The sequence below is a fragment of the Lycium barbarum genome, chromosome 6 (assembly GCF_019175385.1).
Source record: "Lycium barbarum isolate Lr01 chromosome 6, ASM1917538v2, whole genome shotgun sequence".
Lineage (NCBI taxonomy): Eukaryota > Viridiplantae > Streptophyta > Magnoliopsida > Solanales > Solanaceae > Lycium > Lycium barbarum.
In genome coordinates this window covers 94,861,962-94,884,820 of record NC_083342.1, presented here as the reverse complement: position 1 = coordinate 94,884,820, position 22,859 = coordinate 94,861,962, and the positions used below count along the sequence as shown (strand labels likewise).

Genomic DNA, 22,859 nt, shown 5'->3' with positions numbered 1-22,859 from the left:
AAAAAAAAAATGGCTCTGTTTACATAACTTGCTAAGAGGTAAAGGTAAAACGATAGACAAGGGGTGCTCGGTACAAGTATCGGGTACTCGTCACGGCCCCTAGACGGGTCGTGACACAAACGATTTGCTGACTATGTTTCTAGTAGTGGTTTCACCCACAGCAAGTCTGATCATTCTCTGTTCATCTACCGAAAAGGTATTGATATGGCGCATCTTCTTTTGTATGTGGATGATATCATCTTAACTACCTCCTCTGATGATCTTCGCAAGTCTATCATGACACTTCTCAGCTCTGAATTTGCTATGAAGGATTTGGGACCACTCAGTTATTTCTTGGGAATAGCAGTTACTCTTCATGCAGGTGGTTTATTTTTATCTCAAAAGAAGTACGCCGAAGAGATCATAGAACGAGCTAGCATGTCGTCTTATAGGCCAAGTGCCACACCAGTTGACACCAAACCAAAGTTAAGTGCCACCTCTACCTCACCATTTAAGGATCCTTCACTTTATTGCAGCCTGGCAGGTGTACTGCAATATCTCACGTTCACGAGACCAGACATTTCGTATGCTGTGCAACAGATTTGCCTTTTCATGCATAACCCGATGGAGGTCCACATGAATGCTCTCAAACGTATTGTGCGCTATATTAAGGGCACCCTTGATCATGGCTTGCATCTTTATCCATCTAAACCCACCACTCTCATTTCGTATACGGATGCAGATTGGGGTGGTTGTCCGGATACCAGGCGTTCGACTTCTGGTTATTGTGTCTTTCTTGGTGATAATCTCATTTCTTGTCCGCCAAGCGGCAGGCCACCATGTCTCGATCCAGTGCGGAGGCCGAATATCGAGGGGTAGCCAATGTTGTTGCTGAGTCTTGTTAGCTACGCAATCTGCTTCTAGAACTTCATTGTCCAATACGAAAGGCTACGTTGGTGTACTGTGATAATGTTAGTGCCATATATCTACCTGGCAATCCCGTTCAACATCAACGCACTAAGCATATCAAGATGGATATTCACTTCGTCCGTGAACAAGTTGCTCGTGGTCATGTACGTGTCCTACATGTCCCATCGCGCTATCAGATCGCGGACATATTTACTAAAGGTCTTCCCTTGGTTCTATTTGAAGATTTTCGCGACAGTCTAAGCGTCCGCAAACCTCCCGCTTCGACTGCAGGGGTGTGTTAGAATATTATGTAAATATTTAGTTACCATCTTTATTGATGTAAATATATTAGAAGAATATTCTAGGCCACCATGTAAATATATTAGAAGAATATTTAGTTACCATTATGGTTAGGTGTATATTTAGTTACCTTCATTATAGCCTAGGATTTTTGTATATATACACATGTTGACAAAGATTAATGCAAGCAGATTATTACCTTCTTACAATTTTTATCCCTCATGCATGTAATTAACCAATAATTGCGTCAACATTATAAAAATCAATACACATTCATGAATTTGAGCCATCCGGAGCGAACTTAAATAATTTATTCACTAGAATAAAAGAAAGGTTTGATTCTCAAGTTATGAAATGAAACAATTGAATCAATTAGTGGTGGCATGGAGAATAATGTTTTTTGTAACAAAAACAAATGGAGAGCAATGTTTTAAACACCACCATTTACCATTTTAAAAAACAAGAAGAAATGAAGTGATAAACAAAAGAAAAAACGATTTGTTCTGTTGGTGTCGGGTATGGTAATATGAATATTCAGGAAAATAGACGGTATATATATTTTTGGTGTATGTTTGTGGTCTTCTATTCGTAAAGCTAAGTTACATGTATAGTATATACTGTCACCTAACTATGAAAGAAAATACATGTAAATGAATGAGAGAAGCTTAATTTATTAGTGCCTTACGCCCCAATGTCAAGCCAAGTTGTCAGTTTCACGGACGTACAAGTCAAGTAAACTTCTGGATTACTTCAACCGGCTATATAGTGGGTCTTGAGACCACTATAAATCTGCAACTACACTGTTATACATATATATGTTAGAATCAATAAAAATATAGCAGAATATAGTACCGTTTGCTACCGAATTGAGGTGAGGCTCCATCTTAGATATAAGTTCTCTTTGTTAGTCGAAGCGTTATCTTTTTTTTTTCCGTCTGAATCTTTGTTTGTTCTCGGAAAACAGAATTTGGTTAGAGTTGGCCTGTTAGAACTTAACGGTAGAATACTCGATACTCAGCTTTTAAGTGCAGCTAGTGTCTTTTATTTTTCTGAACTTTCATTTGTTCTCGAAAAACAGGATTTGACTTGAGATTGCTCATTTTGTTAATTTCAGGATTTCTCTCAATTCTTTGTCATGGACTTTTTGGTGACTAGAAAGGGAGAAGGAGGAAGTTTCATAACACCATCAGGACAAACTCCAAATGGTGTGCTTGATCTTTCAGTCATAGACAGTTTAGCAGTCCTTCGATGCAATGCTCGTACACTGCATGTATTTAAAGGAGGAGACACTACTGTTATTCGAGACGCATTTTCAAAAGCTTTGGTTCCCTATTACCCACTTGCAGGCCGTCTAAAAGTCTCACCGCACAATAACCAGCTGCTTCAAATTGATTGTTCAGCTCAGGGAATTTGGTTTGTGGAGGCTTCAGCTGATTGTACTCTCCATGATGTCAACTACTTTGATGAAGCTTCGGCTTTGGATGACAGTACTTTTGATAAACTCCTACCTCAGTTTCATTCTTCTACTCCACCTCCTGTTGATTATGACTCTTTCATGGACCCATTGGTGCTTGTGCAGGTAAACAACTAACATAGATGATATACTCATCCCAATCTATGTTGCATGATTCAAATTTTGAGAGTCAAATGAGTTTTTCTTTAACTGCGATTTTTCATGCCTTTTAAATATTTCAGATTATCAATTGTTGTGACTTATAGTATCTTTTATGTAATTTTCAAATATATAAATTTTATCTCAAAAAATTCAAAGCATGTCTGAATTCACAGTCAAGTTGAAAAAGTTTGGCTCTCAAAATTCAAAAGACACCACATAAATTAAGACAAAAGGAGTATATATCAAACTGCTGTTGTTTAATACTTTAACTAGTTTTTGGGTACTTTGCATTTGTACAATGATATCAAACTTTTAGAAATCACACTTTTTTTAGGAAATTACCTAAAATTCAAATCTGAATACCGCAAGTCTAAAAATGAAACAATATCTATAAACGTCTTTGTAGCGAAAATGTCAATGTCGATGAAGTAACATTTAATATGACCATGCTTGTCAATATATTTAAGCGAAAAGTTCCAACTACTTTGCAAGATACCCTTTTAATAAAGCTATAAGCATTCTTGCGGATATACTATACCTTCTTGAGAGTACTTCTTGCAAGCAGGTAGGTTTCATGGTTGGTACGTTTTACCATACGTTTAATGCTTTTAATTTATTGGTGACTTCTCGCAAAACAATATGCAATAATTCAACTCTTGCAATTAGTACTGTTGGTGCCTACCATGACAGGAAGTGTATAAACCATCATAATAGAATGTCAAACCCTGGAAAAAACATATTGAAAATTTTATAATTCTAAATTATTCACACTTGCACTAAAATATATCATGGAGGTGTGTCTAATCTTGTGAGGGATTGTCGAACATCTGTTCTGAAAACAAGGCCATATATCTTCATCTATTCATGTTCTGGTCCTAAAATGTTGTTCAATTAAGTCATTAATTAAAATTTATTTTTCACCTTTTTACTTTATAAATAAGATATATTTGTACTATAGGTAAGATCATAATAGATTAAAAAGAGAACAGGTTCTCATAATATTAGGAAAAATCATAATATTAAAAAGTAAAAAAATGACAACAAAAGAAACATTACTTTACTAAGTAAAGGTCGATAATTTAGAGGGTAAAATTGGTATTTGGCCGGTTGAGTGACCGGCATAGTCATAGTTAAGTGATTTTCTTGTTTTCAACAAAAGAAACATTACTTTACCAAGTAATTTCTGATAGTTGAGTGACCAATTAAATAATAGACTACTTGAGCTTCTTATAGGAACTCAAAAACTTTAAATTCTGAATCTGCCTGTAATTCTGTTTAGAGAACTAGGTAACCAGGTGGTAAAATAGTAAACGATATGATTATCATCATGATATGCAGGTAAATGAATTTAAGTGCGGTGGATATGTTATGGGACTTACTTTCTGCCATAGTATATGTGACGGACTGGGCGCTGCACAATTTCTGAAAGCAGTGGGTGAGTTCGCTAGGGGTGTCGAGAAACTGAGCGTTGCGCCAGAGTGGTGCAGAGAGTATCTTCTTCCTTCTCCATCAGCACCAAAATTTGCAGATCATGAGAACAAAGACAACTCATCAATGTCGCCACCACCGCTCCCTATTCCAGTTCCAGATAAGCGGCTGGAGCATGCTAGTTTCGACATTCCCATGGATGAGATCAATCAGCTCAAACACCAAGTGATGCAAGAGTTAACAATGGACCAAAATGTATTTTGCTCCTCTTTTGAAATTATAGCTGCTACTTTGTGGAGGCAACGAACCCGAGCAATTTTAAATCTTACGAACGACAAGAAGAATCCATCCAACCCCTCGTCGAATACAAGCTTCATTACTGCAGATAATGCAGGTCAGGGCCGAAGCTATAACCGGCGAAAGGCGGTCAGGGGTGGTTAACTGACCATCCTTCGCTCCAATGTGTGTATATAGATTAAATTATGTATATATAATTAGCGAGAGACAAATTTTGTAGCTAAACAATAAAATTTTAAGATTTAGCGATGGATTACAAAAAAATGATGACTAAGAGCTAATACAAACAAAAATGAAATTAGCTGCGAACTCCATCCCTAATCCGTCGTTAATTTGCTGTTATGTGATAATACGCGGCGGATTATGTTGTTTAGCTACATAATTTGTCCATCCTAATTCCTATCATTTAGTAGCAGCGACAGATAAACGACAAATCTCGAAACTAATTTCAGTTCTTTTAAGTATATATTTTGACAAGTTTGCCACTGATGCAGGTGATGATGAAGTGAAACTGGTGTTTTTTGCTAATTGTCGGCAACTGGTTCCGCTACCAGATGGGTTCTACGGGAACTGTTTCTTCCCAGTGACCGTAACGGCTTCGAATAAAATTGTGGCGCAAGCATCTCTTGCTGAGGTGGTGAAGCTGATCAAAGATGCCAAGGCTAAGCTACCAGAGGAATTTTCACGATGGATCAATAACAAGACTAACAAATCTATGAATGATGATCAATTAAATGATCCATTTGCGCCGGGGCCTGGAGTGGGTTATGACACATTGTTTATTTCAGAGTGGGGAAGACTGGGTTTTAACGAGGTTGACTATGGATGGGGCAAACCTGTGCATGTGATACCAGTACAAGGTTCTGCTGTTATACCTGTTGGAATTGTTAGCAGACAGCCTTTACCCAAAAATGGCATTAGGCTCATGACTTGGTGCGTCCACAGCCAACATCTTCCGATATTTCTTAATATGATGAACAGAGGATCGTGACGATGCTCTAATTAATTAATGTTTCCTGCTATCAAAGGCGCGTATTAATTAATTTGTGTGTACATGCTTGTGTGAAAAAATAACGTGATAGTTATATTAATTGGTGTTGTGTGCCTTGTGATTCACTTTCACAATTGTATCCAGATTATGACTGAAATCTTTATGTATCCACTTACGGGATGCTTGACATGTATAAACAAGGTAAATATCACACTTGTTGGAGAAACATAACTCAACAAACGGAGTACTAATTGATCAAACTATTGTGCGGACAAAAGATATGAATACTAGCAACTGTTTTGCGATATATATATATATATATATATATATATATATATATATATATATGCATACAAACATAAACGAAGCAGATTCAGATTTTGTCCCCAAGAAAAGTAGGACAGAGCAACTACGTACGTGGCCGGTGACAGGCTGTGTATAGCCTATTTTCCCAAAAATGCTTATTTTTTTTAAATAAGTGTTTATTTTAAATAAAGTGAGGCGTTTAACCAAAACTTTTGAGAAAAAAATAAGTGTTTTTGAGAAGTAGCAAATGCATTTTTCAGAAGCTAAAAAAAAAAAAAAAATTACCCAAAAAGCTTTTGAGAAAAAAATACATTTAGAAGCACTTATTGAAAGCTTGATCAAACACTAATTACTGCTCAAAAGTTCTTTTAAAATTAATTGACCAAACACAAACTGTTTTTCGTTTAAAGCATTTTTTTTTTTAAAAAGCACTTTTAATAAGAGTATTTTTCAAAATAAGCTGATTTTAAAAGTTTAGTCAAACAGGCATAATTAGTTATTTGCTATAGCAGTACAATCACGACAACCCAAATTTCTTGATAACAACGGTACTTCAATTGTTATATGTTCTAAGAAGTGTACAAAATCCTCGGTGGCTTCATCCTTACTCCAAAAAAGCAAAAACCTACCCCACGATGACTACACTGTTTAAACCATACTACAAAAATCATGGGTATCTTTAACAGAAATTTAATATTGTACGTACTTGAAGAAAAGAGTTGGTGATCATTCGGATCTATATGGTAGAACACGTGAAAAAAGGATGTGACAGTGAGTTTGTTTGGTTTTAGCTCCTGTCTGCACGTAGTTAAACCAAGGCAAATTCTCATTGATATATCAACATGCCACAGTCAATCATCATCACTTTCATCACTATATGAAACTAAACTACCTAGGGTAACTGGTTCATGGTTGTCAGCATTGGCTATAGGTCCTTTCACATATCTTTGGGATTCTTCTGTTCCAGATTTGGATACGGTATCAACATCTAATGAAGGCTGTTTCTTATCATCATTGGATGTTTTTGTAGCTGTCAAAGAAGTATCGGAAGTTACCACATCCATCTTAGCTTTCTTTGCTTGTGGCTTGACTTTGACAATCATTCCCAATGGATTAGCTGGAGGATTCTTCCTCCCAATTAATGTCTGCTCCTGCATCAACCAAAAATGCAATGTGTTACATCTTGCCAAATACTGTTTCTTAACGGTACTGATATGCGGTACAGCTTGACAAATATTATATCTTAATGATTGTGATACACACCACACAAAACTCATTGCAAGTTATAATCCTAAAATGGTCACTTAACAAGTACTCCCCTTCCCCTTGTAGAATGGCACAATTAGACAGAGTAGAATGACCAAGAAGTCCATCTATTATTGCATAAGATAGGAACCCTATGTCCAAAGGAACACGTGAAATACAGAATATATGCAACAAAACTTACCATTCAACTAAAATTGGATTTTTTTTTATTTATTTTTTTTGATAACCATTCATCTAAAATTGGAAATTAAACTTTAGGAGTTTTAAAGGCAAAGCTTCTTTAGTAGAGCACATATTCCGGTTTGCAAAAGCTAACAGCTTTACAAAGCTTCAATCAATACTAAACAGAATTAAGCCGAGAAAAGAGCTTTCAGCACGTAAAATGTAAATTGAGAAGTGAGAAATAGATGCAGGATTACAGATACGAGAATATGAAGGAAGACATAAGCAGACATGCAACATGAGTAAGAAGCTGAGACTGGGACCCGTCACAGAAGGGAGCCAAATCTAAATCCACTTGCTGCTTTCAGTAAAAAAAATTAATAACCGTGCTGTCTGGGCCAGCTTTTAACAAAAGCATTTGGTTATCTAATAGCAACTTCCGTCACCTTCTTTAGCCTTTCAGCCATGAACTTTGCAAATACTTTATAGACAGAGCCCAGTAAGATAATTGGCCTGAAGTCCTTAACCTCCCCTACCCCTTTCTTCTTACTAAAGCAATGAAAGTTGAATTGAGGCTTCTAGTGAAAGTGGCCTACAGGTAAAACCAGTTAACTGGTCTCCACAGATATCCTTGAGTATATTCCAATATTTCTGGAAAAAGAACATGTTAAAGCCATAGCCTTGACACCCCTGAATTACTTAACAGCATTTTCCACCTCCTCCACAGAAAATGGTCTCTGGATCCATTCTTTTTCCTCATCGATTAATCTTTCAATTCCCTCTTCCACCCACAATGGTCTCCGTTTAGATTCTAAAAACAGTTTCTCATAAAAGCTCACTATGTGATCTTTAATGAGTTTTTCATCCTTCATCGACTCGCCCACTATCATCATTTTATTAATACTATTGAATCTCTTATGTGCATTTGAATGTCTACGATAAAAAATTGTATTCCTATCTTGTTCTACCCATAAATATCTGGACATTTGTCTCCTACTAATCTCTGCAGCGATAGCAATATCTTCCAATTCTTTAATGGTAGAAACTTTTTCAGAATCAGCATACTCACTATTAAGGTATTCTTAATCTTTGTTGACCAGTAATTGCCAAAAGATATTTTGAAGACCATGCTGCCCAGTAACAAAGGGTATTCCGAATTTCCATTTTTTTTTTTTAATCTTTCTTAACAATTGATATATGACCTTGCCAAATGCCAACTATATCTAGTGATGCTCTATAGAACTGATGGAGGATGAGAAACATGTACTAAGGCACCGGCTAAGTGTACCCCTCCCCTCCCCCCCCCCCCCCCCCCCCCCCCCCGCGCGCGACCGGCCCTAGGATGAACCTAGCTTTGTCATTTATCAACATTTATGAAAAAAAGGGCAGCCTAGTGCACTAAGCTCCGCTATGCGCCAGGTCTGGGGAAGGGCCCGACCACAAGGGTCTATTGTACGCAGCTTTACCCTGCATTTCTGCAAGAAGCTATTTCCATGGCTCGACCCCATGACCTGGCAACAACATTTATGAAGACCATTGGTATCTCATTTTAGAGAGACGTGTATGAAATCAGAAAAAAGAAGTAAATTGCTGATAAATTAGATAAAAGGCCAACAATAATTTTGGTTTTAGTGTCTAATTAATGTAACGTCATTTGACCATTTATTACTATCTCATTTAACTAAGGCCACAGAGCAGAAGTGAAGGCAGAGAATTTCCAAAATTGGATGTGATGCTGATAAAGCAGTGGCTAGGAAACTATAAGCCTTGAGCATAGGGAATTCAGTGGTTTTTTTTTTTTTTTTTTTTTGAGAAATAAAAGAATTCAGTGCTTTTCTCAAGGCATAATCAGCTATAACCTATAGAGACTACCTGGACTTTAGGAACTGGAGGCATCTCCTTGATTTCCTGTACAATGGTAGACTTTGCAGCAACAGCAGCCTAAAAAAACCAAGAATAGATTAGCGTTCTTCGTAGCCCTAGAGCAAACTTCCAGGCAATGGAGTTGAACAATGACAATAAATTACTTGAAAACTTCGCAGCTGCTCAGCTTCTTCATCCGCCACTTGCTTCTCATATTCTCTCCTTGACTAAATGAATCAACGAGTTAAAGAAAAAACTATCAAAGGTATGATGCATGCATAACTATGTCCATGTTACATTAGCGGGCACACCAGAGAAACAGACAGGCATCAATATATGCACATATCCAAATGCATTGAGCAATTGATAAGTGGTGGGGCTTTATCAGCAATGAAGCGATCAACAAGTTAGAGAGCATCTAACAGTTATATATTTATCTTCTTCTAAATGCAAATTAACTGATAGCCTAATACCATCTTCTCAGGAAATGGTCTTTCTAATGCATAACAATAGTGGAGTTCACCATCATCAAAGCGTTATCATACACAAGGTTATCAAGAATACACTAAATACGGTTTTCCTAAACTAATAAACAAATAAGAGATTGAAATAAACATGTTCATGTAAGCAAAACCAAATTTCCATATATGTACTACAAAAGACCGTCATCATTTTCTTTTTCAAGTAGAACGTAATCATTTTGGCACATAGAATTGAATAACTTTACAACTCTACACCAAATGGAGTGTCATGCAAAGCAACAAGATAAGAAGCTGAAGAAAATACTAGACTTTATGCATGCGTACCAACACAGCCTTAATCCTAACTATTGATATCGCCTACAAGAACCTTTTGCTTCAATAGTGTTCTTTTCTTCAATAAGTTCACATGGATTCCAAGAGATATACGTCTTCGACAATTTCCCACCACGTTATTTCATATTCATCTCGTCTCCTTTTAACATATTTAATCATTATAGTGTCACAACTAAGGACAAGTCCAATTTGGCGCTCCAGGACATGTCTATGTAATTTCTTAGAAACCTAGCTCACCACTAGGCTCGGATGAGATTGTTTCTAATTTTGTCTACTTTTGCATGACTACACCCCTCCATCATAACATCCGCATACACACTACAATCAACAAATTTTAGATAGTGAATCACGTGCATAATTAATCGTTTACATGAGGGTTTCTCACTTGAAGAAAACTATAAGGAACCTTATGCTGATATAAGCAACTGAATTTTGAGATAGTTATTCACTAATAGCCACTGCTCATGTAAACATTAAATCTCAACTTAGTCCATTAAATAAGTCCTTAAAGCAAAAATAGAACTTTCCCTATCAAATGTCACAAAAAACCATGGGGAAGACAAAGCATGTGTAGCTTATCTATTGCGGACAGGACATCAAAGATTGCCTCAGCATGTATAGATATCTGTTAGTGGTATCCCAAACAAACATAAAGAGCTCAAGCAACATCTAACCGTATCAAGCTTCTCAAGAAACTCGGTCTCGTCCTCATCCAAGGCTTTGGGTGGACCTGCAAGAACATTAAGGAGATACATTTCCAACCAATTGTAAGTGAATAGTGCAAGTAGCAAAATGAATAATCATAGCCATTACACAAGAAACCAAGAAGGAAAAAGGACCTCAATTACTTACGGTGTTTAAATCGTTCGTTAAATTCAGCATCTTTCTTGTCCTTGTTCTCCCTCAAGATCTGTGGTTTCAATGAAATTTACAACTTAAGCGGGAGAGTTTACAAATTTAAGTGCACATACATATCAGAGAGCAGAACACATGACCTAGAGCTACCTTCGCATAAAATACTGAAACTGGAAAGAATAGTCAGTGAAAGGAAAACTAAGAGCAATATGTATTGCTACTCAATTAACTAAGCATGAAATACGCAAGGGCAGAGATACTACTTCGCCTAACCCAGTCGTTTCAACTCAGCCCTGTATTTGTGTCTAAAAATCCACTTAATATATCTAAATAATTTATGAAGAACCCATTTTCTAGAATATAGAACTCATAAATAAACCTAAAATCCTAGCTCCGCCTTTGGAGATACCAATTACTCTCTCTGTTTCAATTTGTTTGCCTTCCTTTCCTTCATAATCCGTTTAAAAAAGAATGCCTCTTTCCTTTTTTTTTCTTTTTTTTTTTTGGCAACTCTTTGATTTCATCTTTCCACATGGCATGTTTAAGACCATAAAATTAAAGGCATTTTGGTACATTCTATATATCTTTAATTTAAACCACAAGATTCAAAATTCTTATTTACTTTCTTAAACTCCATGCCAAGTCAAAACCAAACAAACGAATCGAAATGGAGGGAGTACTAAAGTATGAGCTATGCTCCCAAATGTGTACGAATCCCCCGCCGGATACATGCACTTTGTTGCTAAATTTGAGTGTATTTTGAAGAATTAACACGAATTACCCAAGTATCCACACACATTTGCAAGAGTAAGTGATAAAAACATGTAACATAAATGGGAGGCAGATAAAGCAACAAAAAAGAAAATGACAAGCAAAAGCGAGCTATTGAATTATGTTGGACCTCATAAAGAGGGCGATCTCTCTGAGCAGTTCCGTCTTCAACCCGAGCACCACGAGTGTTCTTCAGTTCTGCCAACTACAAACAAACAAACACGCCTTTAAGCAAATAACTGAAACCCTCGTGGATAAAGGAAATAGGGTTACGGATTTACCTGTTCTTCAGAGACAAAATTCATCAACCTCACTGGAGGTGGTAAATCTTCGTCCGCCATTGGGTTCCAGTATATCAGTAACAGCACAAATTTATCTGAGCTGCTTCACCTTTTCAGGTAACTGAATTTCAATCCCTAATTCTATTCACAATATTGTCAATCACTAAATTGATTTATTTATGGGAACCAAAAAGAAATATTTCAAATTTGACCTCTTTCTCTACTCTTTAGTTTGCTCACTGACGAGGGAAGAAGAGAGAATGAGAAATCTTAGTCATTTCATCTTAGACGTAGAGTTATATTTTTCTAGCACCTTTTAATGGGTAAACTTGGCACGTGTTCACGCAACTATGTTTTTGTTATAAAATAAAAATTATAAAGTAAATACACGGAAGAAATATGTAGAGAGATGAAATATGATTGTATTGCTCCTCCAATTCTCTACATATGACCACTATTTATAGAGGAAAATATATGCTTAATGGCTAAGTAAATAACATGGCTAAGTTGTCTAAATGGACAAACAAACTCATAACACTCCCCCTTGGATGTCCATTAATTAGATAATGTGCCTCGTTAAAACCTTATTAGGAAAAACCCCGTGGAAAAAAGCCTCAATGAAGGAAAAAGAGTATACATATCTAGTAATACGCTTTGAGAGCTGCCTCATTAAAAACCTTACCAAGAAAATCCAATGGGACAAAACTTGGTTAAGGAAAAAAGAGTACAACGCGTATTTCACTCCCCCTGATGAAGACCAAGATTCAGATGTCGGAGCCTTCGCATTCCAATCTTGAATATCATCTTCTCAAGAGTTGAAGTTGGCAGAGATTTGGTGAACAAATCTGCAGGATTGTCACTTGAACGGATTTGTTGCACATCAATATCACCATTCTTCTGGAGATCATGTGTGAAAAAATAACTTTGGTGAAATGTGCTTCGTTCTATCTCCTTTTATGAAACCTCCTTTTAATTAAGCTATGCATGCAGCATTATCTTCATATAATACTGTGGGTATTTTTGTATCACACTTCAAGCCACACCTTTCTCTGATGAAATGTATCACTGATCTCAACCACACATATTCTCTACTTGCTTCATGAATAGCGATTATCTCAGCATGATTTGAAGAAGTAGCAACAATGGACTGCTTTGTCGATCGCCATGATATAGCAGTACCTCCGCATGTAAACAAATAGCCCGTTTGAGATCGAGCTTTATGTGGATCAGATAAATAACCTGCATCTGCATAACCAACAAGATCTGTACTACCTTTGTTAGTATAAAACAGACCCATATCGCTAGTTCCCTTCAGATATCGCAATATATGCTTAATCCCGTTCCAATGCCTCCGTGTAGGAGAAGAGCTATATCTTGCTAGCAAATTAACAGAAAATGCTATGTCAGGTCTTGTAGCATTAGCAAGATACATAAGTGCACCTATTGCACTAAGATATGGTACTTCATGACCAAGTAGCTCTTCGTTTTCTTCCTGAGGTCGGAACGGATCTTTGCTCACTTCAAGTGAGCGAACAACCATAGGAGTACTTAAAGGATGCGCATTGTCCATGTAAAACCGTTTTAAAACTTTCTCAATATAGGCAGATTGATGGATAAAGATCCCTTTTGCGAAATGTTCAATTTGCAGACCAAGACAGAGTTTTGTCTTTCCGAGATCTTTCATCTCAAATTCTTCCTTCAAATATTCAATCGCCTTTTGGAGCTCTTCTGGAGTTCCAATGAGATTTATGTCATCAACATAAACAACAAGTATAATGAATCCTGATTTTGTTTTCTTAATAAAAACACATGGACAAATGGCATCATTTATATATCATTCATTTATCAAGTACTCACTTAGGAGATTATACCACATGTGCCCTGATTGTTTTAAACCATATAATGATCTTTGTAATCCGATTGAATACATTTCCCGAGACTTTAAACCAAATGCTTCAGGCATTTTATATCCTTTGGGAATTTTCATATAAATTTCATTATCAAGTGAGCCATAAAGATAAGTTGTAACCACATTCATCAGATATATTTCAAGGGTTTCATAGAAAGCTAAACTGATGAGGTATCGAAATGTTATAGCATCCATAACTGGTGAATACGTTTCTTCATAGTCGACGCCGGATCTTTGAGAGAATCCTTGTGCAACAAGGCGTGCTTTGTATCGCACAATCATTTCTCTCATTTCTTTTCCGTACAAAGACCCATTTGTGGCCAACTAGTTTTACACCATTAGGTGTTTGGACTAAAGGTCCAAAAACCTCACGTTTAGCAAGTGAATTCAATTATGATTGAATTGCTTCTTCCCAATTTGGCCAATCATATCTTCGTCGACATTCTTCGACAGATTGAGGTTCCTGATCTTCACTGCCTTTCATAATATTTAATGCAACATTATATGCAAAAACACTATTCACCACAATTTTCGAACGATTCAAGTTGCTCTCATCACCAGTAAAACTTAATGATAGTTCTTTACTCACTGGAGTCTCGGGTTTGCTGATTTCTTCAGGAATATCAGGATTAATCAGATCTTGAATCTCTTTATGAGATCCTTTAATAGTGTCATTTTGATCGTTGTTTGTATTTTTTTTCTAGGATTTTTATCCTTGGAGCCCAATGGCCTACCACGCTTCAGGCGTGGATGAAATTCAGAGGCTATGACACTAGTAGATTGTCCCTTTGGAACATCAATTCAAATAGACACATTCTCTGCAGGGATATGCGACTTAGTTATTCTTTTCAAATCAGTAAATCCGTCTGGCATTTGATTTGCTATTTTCTGCAAGTGGATGATCTTCTGGATCTCCTGCTCACATATAGGGGCACGTGGATCAAAATGAGATAGTGATGGAACTCTCCACGCAATTTCTCTTTTGATTTCTTTTCTCTCTCCCCCTAATTGTGGAAAATTTATTTCATCAAATCGACAATCTGCAAATCGGGCAGTGAATAAATCTCCCGTCAATGGCTCAAGATAGCGAATAATGGAGGGTGATTCAAACCCAACATATAGTCCTAACCTTCTTTGGGGGGCCATCTTAGTGCGTTGTGGTGGTGCTACAGGCACATATACAGCACAACCAAAGATTCGGAGATGAGCAATATTTGGTTCATGACCAAATACTAATTGTGACGGGGAGTATTTATTATAATGAGTCGGTCTAAGACGAATAAGAGATGTTGCATGTAAGATAGCATGACCCCAGACGGTTGTAGGCAACCGTGTTTTCATAAGTAATGGTCTTGCTATCAATTACAAACGCTTAATAAATGACTCAGCAAGGCCATTTTGGGTATGAACATGTGCTACAGGATGTTCAACCTTTATCCCAACTGATAAACAATAATCATCAAAAGCTTGGGATGTAAATTCTCCAGCATTATCAAGAAGTATAGCTTTCATAGGATAATTTGGGAACTGTGCTCTTAAGCGTATTATTTGTGCCAATAATTTCGAAAACGCCAGGTTGCGAGACGATATGAGGCACACATGAGACCATCTCGAAGACGCATCTATTAGAACCATAAAATATCTAAATGACCCACAAGATGGGTGAATAGGTCCACATATATCCCCATGTATACGCTCTAGAAAAGCAGGGATTCAACGTCAACTTTCATTGGTGATGGCCTAGTTATCAATTTTCCCTAATGACAAGCGACACATGAAAATTCACTACTTTCAAGAATCTTCAGGTTCTTAAGTGGATGCTCATTTGAATTTTCAATAATTCGTCTCATCATTATTGATCCAGGAAGACCCATTCGGTCATGCCAAAGCACAAAAGTTCCTGAATCGTTAAACTTCTGGTTTACGATTGAGTGCGCTTCAATTGTACTAATTTCTGCATAGTACAGGCCAGAAGACAAAGTTGGTAATTTCTCCAAAACATATTTTTGGTCGGAGACATTCTTTGTAATAATAAGATATTCATCATTTGTTTCATTTAATGTCTCGACGTGATACCCATTACGGCGGATATCTTTGAAACTCAACAAGTTTCTTGGGGATCTAAAAGAGAATAATGCATCTTCTATAACAAGTTTCGTCCCCTTAGGTAGAAATATAGTAGCTCTTCCGGAGCCTTCAATTAATTTCGAATTGCCAGAAATTGTATTAATATTTTCCCTTTTTCTACACAAGTGAGAAAAGTATTTCTCATCTTTGAATATAGCATGCATTGTTCCACTATCAATCACACAAATATCTTCATGATTGGTCATTGATCCAAATAATATTTGAGGATTTTCCATATATTCTTCAAAACGAAAGAATAGACAAAGTAAACATCGAAGTAGATATTATGATTAGACAAAGTATTACACACACTTTATTACATATATTACTATTAAACAAAGCATTACACACACTTTATTTACATAACTATGGAAACATAACCACATTAGCTAATACAAACGACATGTATGAAATATCTAAGTTATTACAAATCCATCACCGACCAGATGATCTATTTTCCCTTCAGGGAGTTCAAAGAAATCTGCCACATCTAGATGCATGGGCTCAACATTATCTTCAGAAATAAAATTTGCTTCGACATCCTTTTCTGCCTTTTTGAGGGAGGCTTGATACAGCTCAACTAGGTGTTTTGGCGTACGACAGGTACGTGACCAGTGCCCTTTTCCTCCACATCGGAAGCATTTATTTTCTGAATTTTTCTTTTGCACAGCTTCATGCTTTTCATCCTTCCTTTTACACTGCTGGTGGTGAAGGGTATTATTTGGTGCAAGACGAGAATCATGATTAAAATTCCTTCCTCAACCACGACCATGACCACGACCTCTTCCACACCTAGAATGGCGAAAATTTGCCTCATTCACTTCAGGGAATGGGGCAGTACCAGTGGGTCGACTTTCATGCTTTTTCATTAATAATTCATTATGTTGTTCAGCCACTAGAAGATGTGAGATTAGATCAGAATATTTCTTGAACTTCATCTCTCGGTATTGCTGCTGCAGGAGCATACTCGAGGCAGGAAAAGTGGAGAATGTTTTCTCCAGCATATCATGATCAGTGATATTTTCACCACATAATTTCAACTGAGAAATAATTTTAAACATTGCAGAATTATATGCCTTAACATATTTAAAATCTTGTAGCCTTAAATGGAGCCAATCAAAACGTGCTTGTGGAAGTATGACCATCTTCAGGTGATCATATCTATCTCTCAGATCATTCCACAGCGTAAGAGGATCTTTAACCGTGAGATATTCCATTTTTAAATTCTCATCAAGATGATGGCGGAGGAATATCATTGTCTTGGCACGGTCTTGGTTTGATGTCTCATTTTTATCTTTGATGGTGTCTGCCAGACCCATCGCATTAAGGTGAATCTCGGCATCAAGAATCCAAGATATATAGCTATTGCCGGATATATCTAAGGCTACAAATTCACGTTTAGAAAGATTTGCCATTAGTAAAGGGAAAAAAAAAATCAATACCTTCGAGACTTTTAAAGTATTTGCTCGAGATAACAGAGTCTCGTGTTGATAACGTGTTATAAAATAAAAACTATAAAGTAAATACACAGAAGAAATATGTAGAGAGATGAAATATGATTGTATTGCTCCTCCAATTCTCTACATATGACCACTATTTATAGAGAAAAATATATGCTTAATGGCTAAGTAAGATAACATGGCTAAGTAAGTAACATGGCTAAGTTGTCTAAATGGACAAACAAACTCATAACAGTTTTTTTTTTTCAACAAACTTAACTATTTTTTTAACATAAAAGTCACAGAACTTTGCCTTTACTAATACAAAAGTCACATATGCCGGGAAATTTAACTTTCGGTGGGTGATAAGATTTAACCATTTTATTTATTTTTAACGTTCTGCTATTTTATTTATTTTTAGTTTAATAAATATAGATTTAATTAAAAAACTCAACTCGACTCAATCCAGAACTCATATTTTACCGTTAATAATCTTTTACTCTTTTTAAGAAAAGATTAAGTCTAATAAATACAAATTCAATTACAAAGAACCGATCTAACCCGAGCAGAACAAAATTCATATGCAAAAATTAAAATACTCTTATTATTATTTAGAGTTTTGCTTTATAAGAAGCATACCATACGCTATTTATCAACCATTTTTCTCAGTTACAATACTAAAAGGGTGGATAAATTTAAGAAAATTTATGACAAAATTATTACTTTCAATACAAGAAGTAGTAGTAACTATTAGTCCTTAAAATTCAGTTTCTTACTCTAACCTTTAAAATTTCTTATTGTAAATCAAATAAGATATGCATGAATTGATTTTATATTCTTGTTCCCTAATAGATACTTATGTTAAAATAGATAATAATTTAAAGAATGAATTTGAACCGAAACGGTTGGATTAGGTGAAATTTTGGAGTCTCTAATTGAAAAAAATAATAACATATCTTTATCTTTTTCAGATGAGGGAAGAATACGATTTTATATTTTACTGGCAAATATGGTTGATATAGCATATAAAATGTTTCATATATAGCAAAACTATAAACAAGAATAAGAGTATTTTAATTTTTGCATATGAATTATGGTCAGGTCGGGTTATGGATCGGTTCTTTTTAATTGAATTTATAGTTATTATACTAATTTTTTGTAGAGAAAGAGTAAAATATTATTACCAGTCGGGTTGGGTTTTTTAATTATATTTGTAATATTTATTAAACTAAAATAAATAAAATAGTAAAACATTATCACCCGCCGGAAGTTGAATTTTCCGGCATATGTGACTTTTGTGTTAGCAAGGGCAAAGTTTTTGACTTTTGTGTTAGAAATCATAGTTAAATGACTTTGGTGAAAAAAAGTCATAGTGGTGTGACCATATGTGAAATTTACCCACCTTTTACAGGTAAAAATTTATTTGTAGCCGATAATTATTGTTATTAACAACAAAATCATATTATTTAATTATAATTAATTGATAAATTTATGGGAAAATTACACATAAGTATGTCCACATGCATACATTTTCAACTAGCTGGGAGGGTCAAAATTACATGTCTACACATACATTTCAACTAGGTGGCCTATATATAAATATGCAAAGCCGTAGCCCAAAAACAATAGGCCAATATTCAACATCCAACTCCAAGTAGATTCTCAAAATCAATATTCAATATTTTTTTGGGCAACTTACACAAATGACTCCACTTTGAGGGATTTTTTTAGGCATATATGCACTTTTACTAATTACATTTTGTAGCTACAGTAACATGTATTCAAATTCGGCTGTATTGCGCTATATGCAATTCGGACGTATTCAATTCGGTTGTATTCATTCGTAAATACTTTTACATTAATTCAACTTATTGTATTTAAATTCAGTTGTATTCAAACAACATAAATGCAAAAAAAAATAAAAAAAAATACAGGATATTCAGTTGTATTCAAAATTCACTGTATTCATTTATATACAAAAAAAATCTCATTCGAAATACAGGCAAAAAATATATAAAGATAACACTCTATTTTACACTAAAAAAATAACGAATACCCTCATATCTGATATATAAGAAATAAAATACACTTAGATCTAAGATACAAGAAATAAAATACGCTTAGATCTAAGAAAATACACTTAAATCTGAGATACACAGTCCTGTGATCAGCTCCGGCAGCGTCCCTCCACTGCCCCTCAAACTCCATCGTCCCTCCACTGCCCCTCAAACTCCATCGTCCCTCCACTGCTCCTCGTAAATTAAGTTTCCAGATTTCATCCAAATTCGAATCCAATTACTATTATACTGAGTACGAGCGTATCTACTCTAACCATAGTATTACATTAGTTTATCTGACACATACGAGTGTGGACCATTGATTCTAGTTGGCTGCTTGATGGAATCGGTGTGTAAAACTTTAATGTTAAGTGTAAAACTTAGATATGTAACTTCAACATTGGTGGTTTGAGGAGCAGTGGAGGGATGGTGGGGTTAGTTTCGTGGTGGCTGGAGATGGAGGGCGTGGTGGCTGGAGATGGAGAGAGATGAGAGGGAGATGGAGGAAGAAGGACAGTGGTAGAGATGGTAAAATAGGAGAAAAGAAAGATGGATTTTGAATTAGTTAGCTTATGTAATTGAAATATAATACTTAGCTACTAGATGTAATTAAAATAAATTGTAGTTACTAAATATAAATATCTCTTATATGTTCTCTACACTATGTAAAAATTCAAGCTTCCAACCCAATCTCCAAATCAATAATTTTGACTCAAACATTAGTTCAACAAACCAAATATGTTTGGGTGGTGAAAATTAGATTTTAAAAGTAATATATCATTGTTGAACAAGCTTAATTAAGTAGGTTTAAATTTTGAATTTGATTTTGAGAGAAAGCTGGAGTGGGTGTTGTTTGGATTTGTTAGAAATGGTCTTTAATGACCCGTCTAGTCGTTTTAGGCATTTTATCTCTCTTTTCCCCCAAATTACCCTTCCCGTAGTTTCATTTCAGATTTTATGACATGCAAGGATGGGTGGCACGGTTTCCGAGGAAATCGCGCGAGTTTTGGTTGGTTTTGATGATTTTATATATTTCTAAATGAAAGAAATGGAAAGCGTTGGCCAAAGTCAATATCGGGGGTAATCTTGGAAGTGTCATAATGTTGTTGCTGGCCCAAGTGCAAGTTTTACTTCTGCTGCCCCAAATCCAAAGCTAAGAAGAAAGCTGCTCCAACTGAAAGATGAAGGGGTGGACCAAAGGGTTCAACAGAATAGATAATCTCATTTCACTTACTTCATGTATAGGTTATAAATTAGTTGCTAATATTTTGTTTTGTTTTGTAGAATGTTGCTTCTAGAAGGATGGTTGGAATGGGGATGCTGCACACACAAAGTGGACAAACTATCGTTAATGTAAATCTGTCATCACTTAAATACCCTTTTTAGAATTTATTAACACTAACAAGTAGTATTAACACTGGTTATGCTCATTTGAGCAGCCTGGATTGCCAAGTCAAAGGTTTAGAAATATGAAGTCATCATCAGTGGTCACTCGAGATCTTGGGCATAAACCAACTAGTGGTGTGTGTTTACACCCAATTTTGTCCCGTCTCTCCTCCGAAATACCTATTTATGCTTCTAATATTTTTGGAAAATAAAAAAAATATACATTATGTTTTACTATAATTATTAGCCTTTTATCAATACCAGCATTGCATTATTCTATTACAGTTACTAGCTATCCTCATCATCATTTTATCATTTATCACTTATTATTATTATTATTATTATTATTATTATTATTATTTATTACTATTATTATAATTCACAATTTTCTATCATTTCGACATTTTACCAGCTTACGCACATGCATCGCATTTATCTTTGCATAATTAAATAATAGTATTTATTTTACTGTGGATTTTCGAAATATTATTGCACGGCTATTACAACGCCATTTTTTTATCTGAGCATTAATGATTGCATATTTTATATTAAATAATATTTTAATACAAGTTATTTAAATAGGCCTTTATTTTCCCAATCAACTCATAAATGTTTTTGACTAGCCCATATTTTGATCCCAATTTTTAGACCAGTCCAGGTTTTAATTCATTAGCCCATTCTTTTAATACCCGGTCCAAAATTTGACCCAGTCCACAAATGGACTGGGTCCAGCACATTCCCGTTTCAGAATAAGGGAACCCTAAAGGGTTTCCCTTCACTTTTCTTTTCCCTTTCTTTTCTCTCCGCCTCTCTCCTCTTCTTGTTCACCCCCGCCGCTCCCCTTTTTTCCGATCCGCTACCCCACTCCCTCGCTCCTCGTCCCCACCTCGCCGACGACCCCCACACTGCTACCCCACCACGCTCCTCATCCCTACCGCGCCTCATCTCCCTCTCTCCACTCATCTTTGTCCCCCCACGCTCCTCTGTCTCCCCACTTCTCTTTGCCCCACTCCTCTCTTCCTTTCTTCAGCACAAAACCAAAAAAAACCTATAAAGAGTGGTTTAGTTGAATCGTTGAAAGGGGGGATTTTTTTTGATTCATGGACGGACCCGAAGAAAGAGAGGTCTTTCGATTCACGAAATTCCCCTAGAACCTGAAAGATTTTTTTGATTCAGGAAATTCCCCCAATAATTGAAGCTTTCGAATCGAAAATCTCCCCTGCAAAATCACGAGATCTTGAACCCGAAATCTTTTGAAAAAAATAGCTTTTGAACTCAGAAACCCTTTTAGAAAAAATATCAGTTGCAGCGTTACTTGATATCGATTAAAAGATTTTAAGTCATATTTTGTTTTCATTTGCCTTTGGAATTATTGCGAGTCCAAGTGTATGCGAGTTCGATTTTGGCGGTGTTTTCGAGGTAGATCAAAGGATCCGAAGCCTCACTTCGCTGCACCCCGAAGAAGGTAACTTCTTCTCCTTAAGCCATTTTTTGCTTACAGTCAGGTCTACATATATGTCTACTCTGTTTGGTGTTTGAGAGGAGCTCGTTTTAGTTTTGTTTGTGTACTGATCTTATTCTCTGTTTGTTATGTGTTTGTTAATATTTGTGATCGATGGTTAAAATTAATGGTTAGTTCAGTGTTGTTATGCAGTCTTAGCATCATAAGTCTGTTTCCGTTTAGTTTAATGTAGTGTCGTTTGCTTATATGTTAGCTTAGCTGCTACTACATTATTATTTTAACATAGTCCAGTTTTCAGTTTGGTGTTAGTTTTGTCGTTGTGATCAGTCCTTAAGTATGTTATTGGCTCTTATGTAAGTTTGGATATCACTAAACCATGTGTTTACGGATGTTGTCTAGTATCTTATTTGAATGGTGTTCATGTTTAAATCATCTTAGTCATGTATCCTCACTCCATAAATTTAAATCATGTTCAATGGTCATTTTAACCTGCAAAATAGTTTGATTAGTAGTGGCTTGAGTCATTGGCGCCTATGTGAAACTCCTGTTAGCTATCCTCCATATTAGTAGGATTCCTCTTTAGTTCAGTAAATCATGAGTCTGTTTAGCTGAATATTAATACAAATCCATAGTTTAAAGGA

The 22,859-nt window shown here is 35.9% G+C and overlaps 3 protein-coding genes across 3 annotated transcripts; 2 read left to right on the top strand and 1 right to left on the bottom strand.

The window, feature by feature from the left end:
- The first annotated feature begins 204 nt into the window (after nucleotides 1-204).
- On the top strand, nucleotides 205-858 carry LOC132644225 (uncharacterized mitochondrial protein AtMg00810-like). The gene has a single exon (XM_060360803.1). It carries the CDS (start codon nucleotides 205-207, stop codon nucleotides 856-858), a length of 654 nt encoding a protein of 217 aa, XP_060216786.1.
- Nucleotides 859-1,831: 973 nt separating this feature from the next.
- Nucleotides 1,832-5,757, top strand: LOC132644891 (acyl transferase 4). Its single transcript, XM_060361555.1, has 4 exons — nucleotides 1,832-2,059; nucleotides 2,303-2,767; nucleotides 4,142-4,625; nucleotides 5,023-5,757. The coding sequence occupies exons 2-4, from the start codon at nucleotides 2,324-2,326 to the stop codon at nucleotides 5,517-5,519; spliced, it is 1,425 nt and encodes a 474-aa protein (XP_060217538.1). The 5' UTR covers nucleotides 1,832-2,059; nucleotides 2,303-2,323; the 3' UTR covers nucleotides 5,520-5,757.
- A 580-nt stretch (nucleotides 5,758-6,337) lies between these two features.
- Nucleotides 6,338-12,138, bottom strand: LOC132644890 (uncharacterized). Its single transcript, XM_060361554.1, has 7 exons — nucleotides 11,839-12,138; nucleotides 11,688-11,762; nucleotides 10,784-10,841; nucleotides 10,606-10,661; nucleotides 9,281-9,343; nucleotides 9,126-9,194; nucleotides 6,338-6,976 (listed from the first exon to the last, which is right to left on the bottom strand). The coding sequence occupies exons 1-7, from the start codon at nucleotides 11,896-11,898 to the stop codon at nucleotides 6,677-6,679; spliced, it is 681 nt and encodes a 226-aa protein (XP_060217537.1). The 5' UTR covers nucleotides 11,899-12,138; the 3' UTR covers nucleotides 6,338-6,676.
- Nucleotides 12,139-22,859: the final 10,721 nt, after the last annotated feature.

What these genes read in the sequence shown, in the direction of transcription:
- LOC132644225 (XM_060360803.1), top strand. Translation starts at nt 205, where the DNA reads ATGGCGCATCTTCTTTTGTATGTGGATGATATCATCTTAACTACCTCC.
- LOC132644891 (XM_060361555.1), top strand. Translation starts at nt 2,324, where the DNA reads ATGGACTTTTTGGTGACTAGAAAGGGAGAAGGAGGAAGTTTCATAACA. An exon ending in ACCCATTGGTGCTTGTGCAG is followed by an intron (nt 2,768 to 4,141) that starts GTAAACAACTAA and finishes CATGATATGCAG; the next exon opens with GTAAATGAATTTAAGTGCGG. An exon ending in CATTACTGCAGATAATGCAG is followed by an intron (nt 4,626 to 5,022) that starts GTCAGGGCCGAA and finishes CCACTGATGCAG; the next exon opens with GTGATGATGAAGTGAAACTG.
- LOC132644890 (XM_060361554.1), bottom strand. Translation starts at nt 11,898, where the DNA reads ATGGCGGACGAAGATTTACCACCTCCAGTGAGGTTGATGAATTTTGTC. An exon ending in ATTTTGTCTCTGAAGAACAG is followed by an intron (nt 11,763 to 11,838) that starts GTAAATCCGTAA and finishes GTTTGTTTGTAG; the next exon opens with TTGGCAGAACTGAAGAACAC. An exon ending in TAACGAACGATTTAAACACC is followed by an intron (nt 10,662 to 10,783) that starts GTAAGTAATTGA and finishes ATGTTCTTGCAG; the next exon opens with GTCCACCCAAAGCCTTGGAT.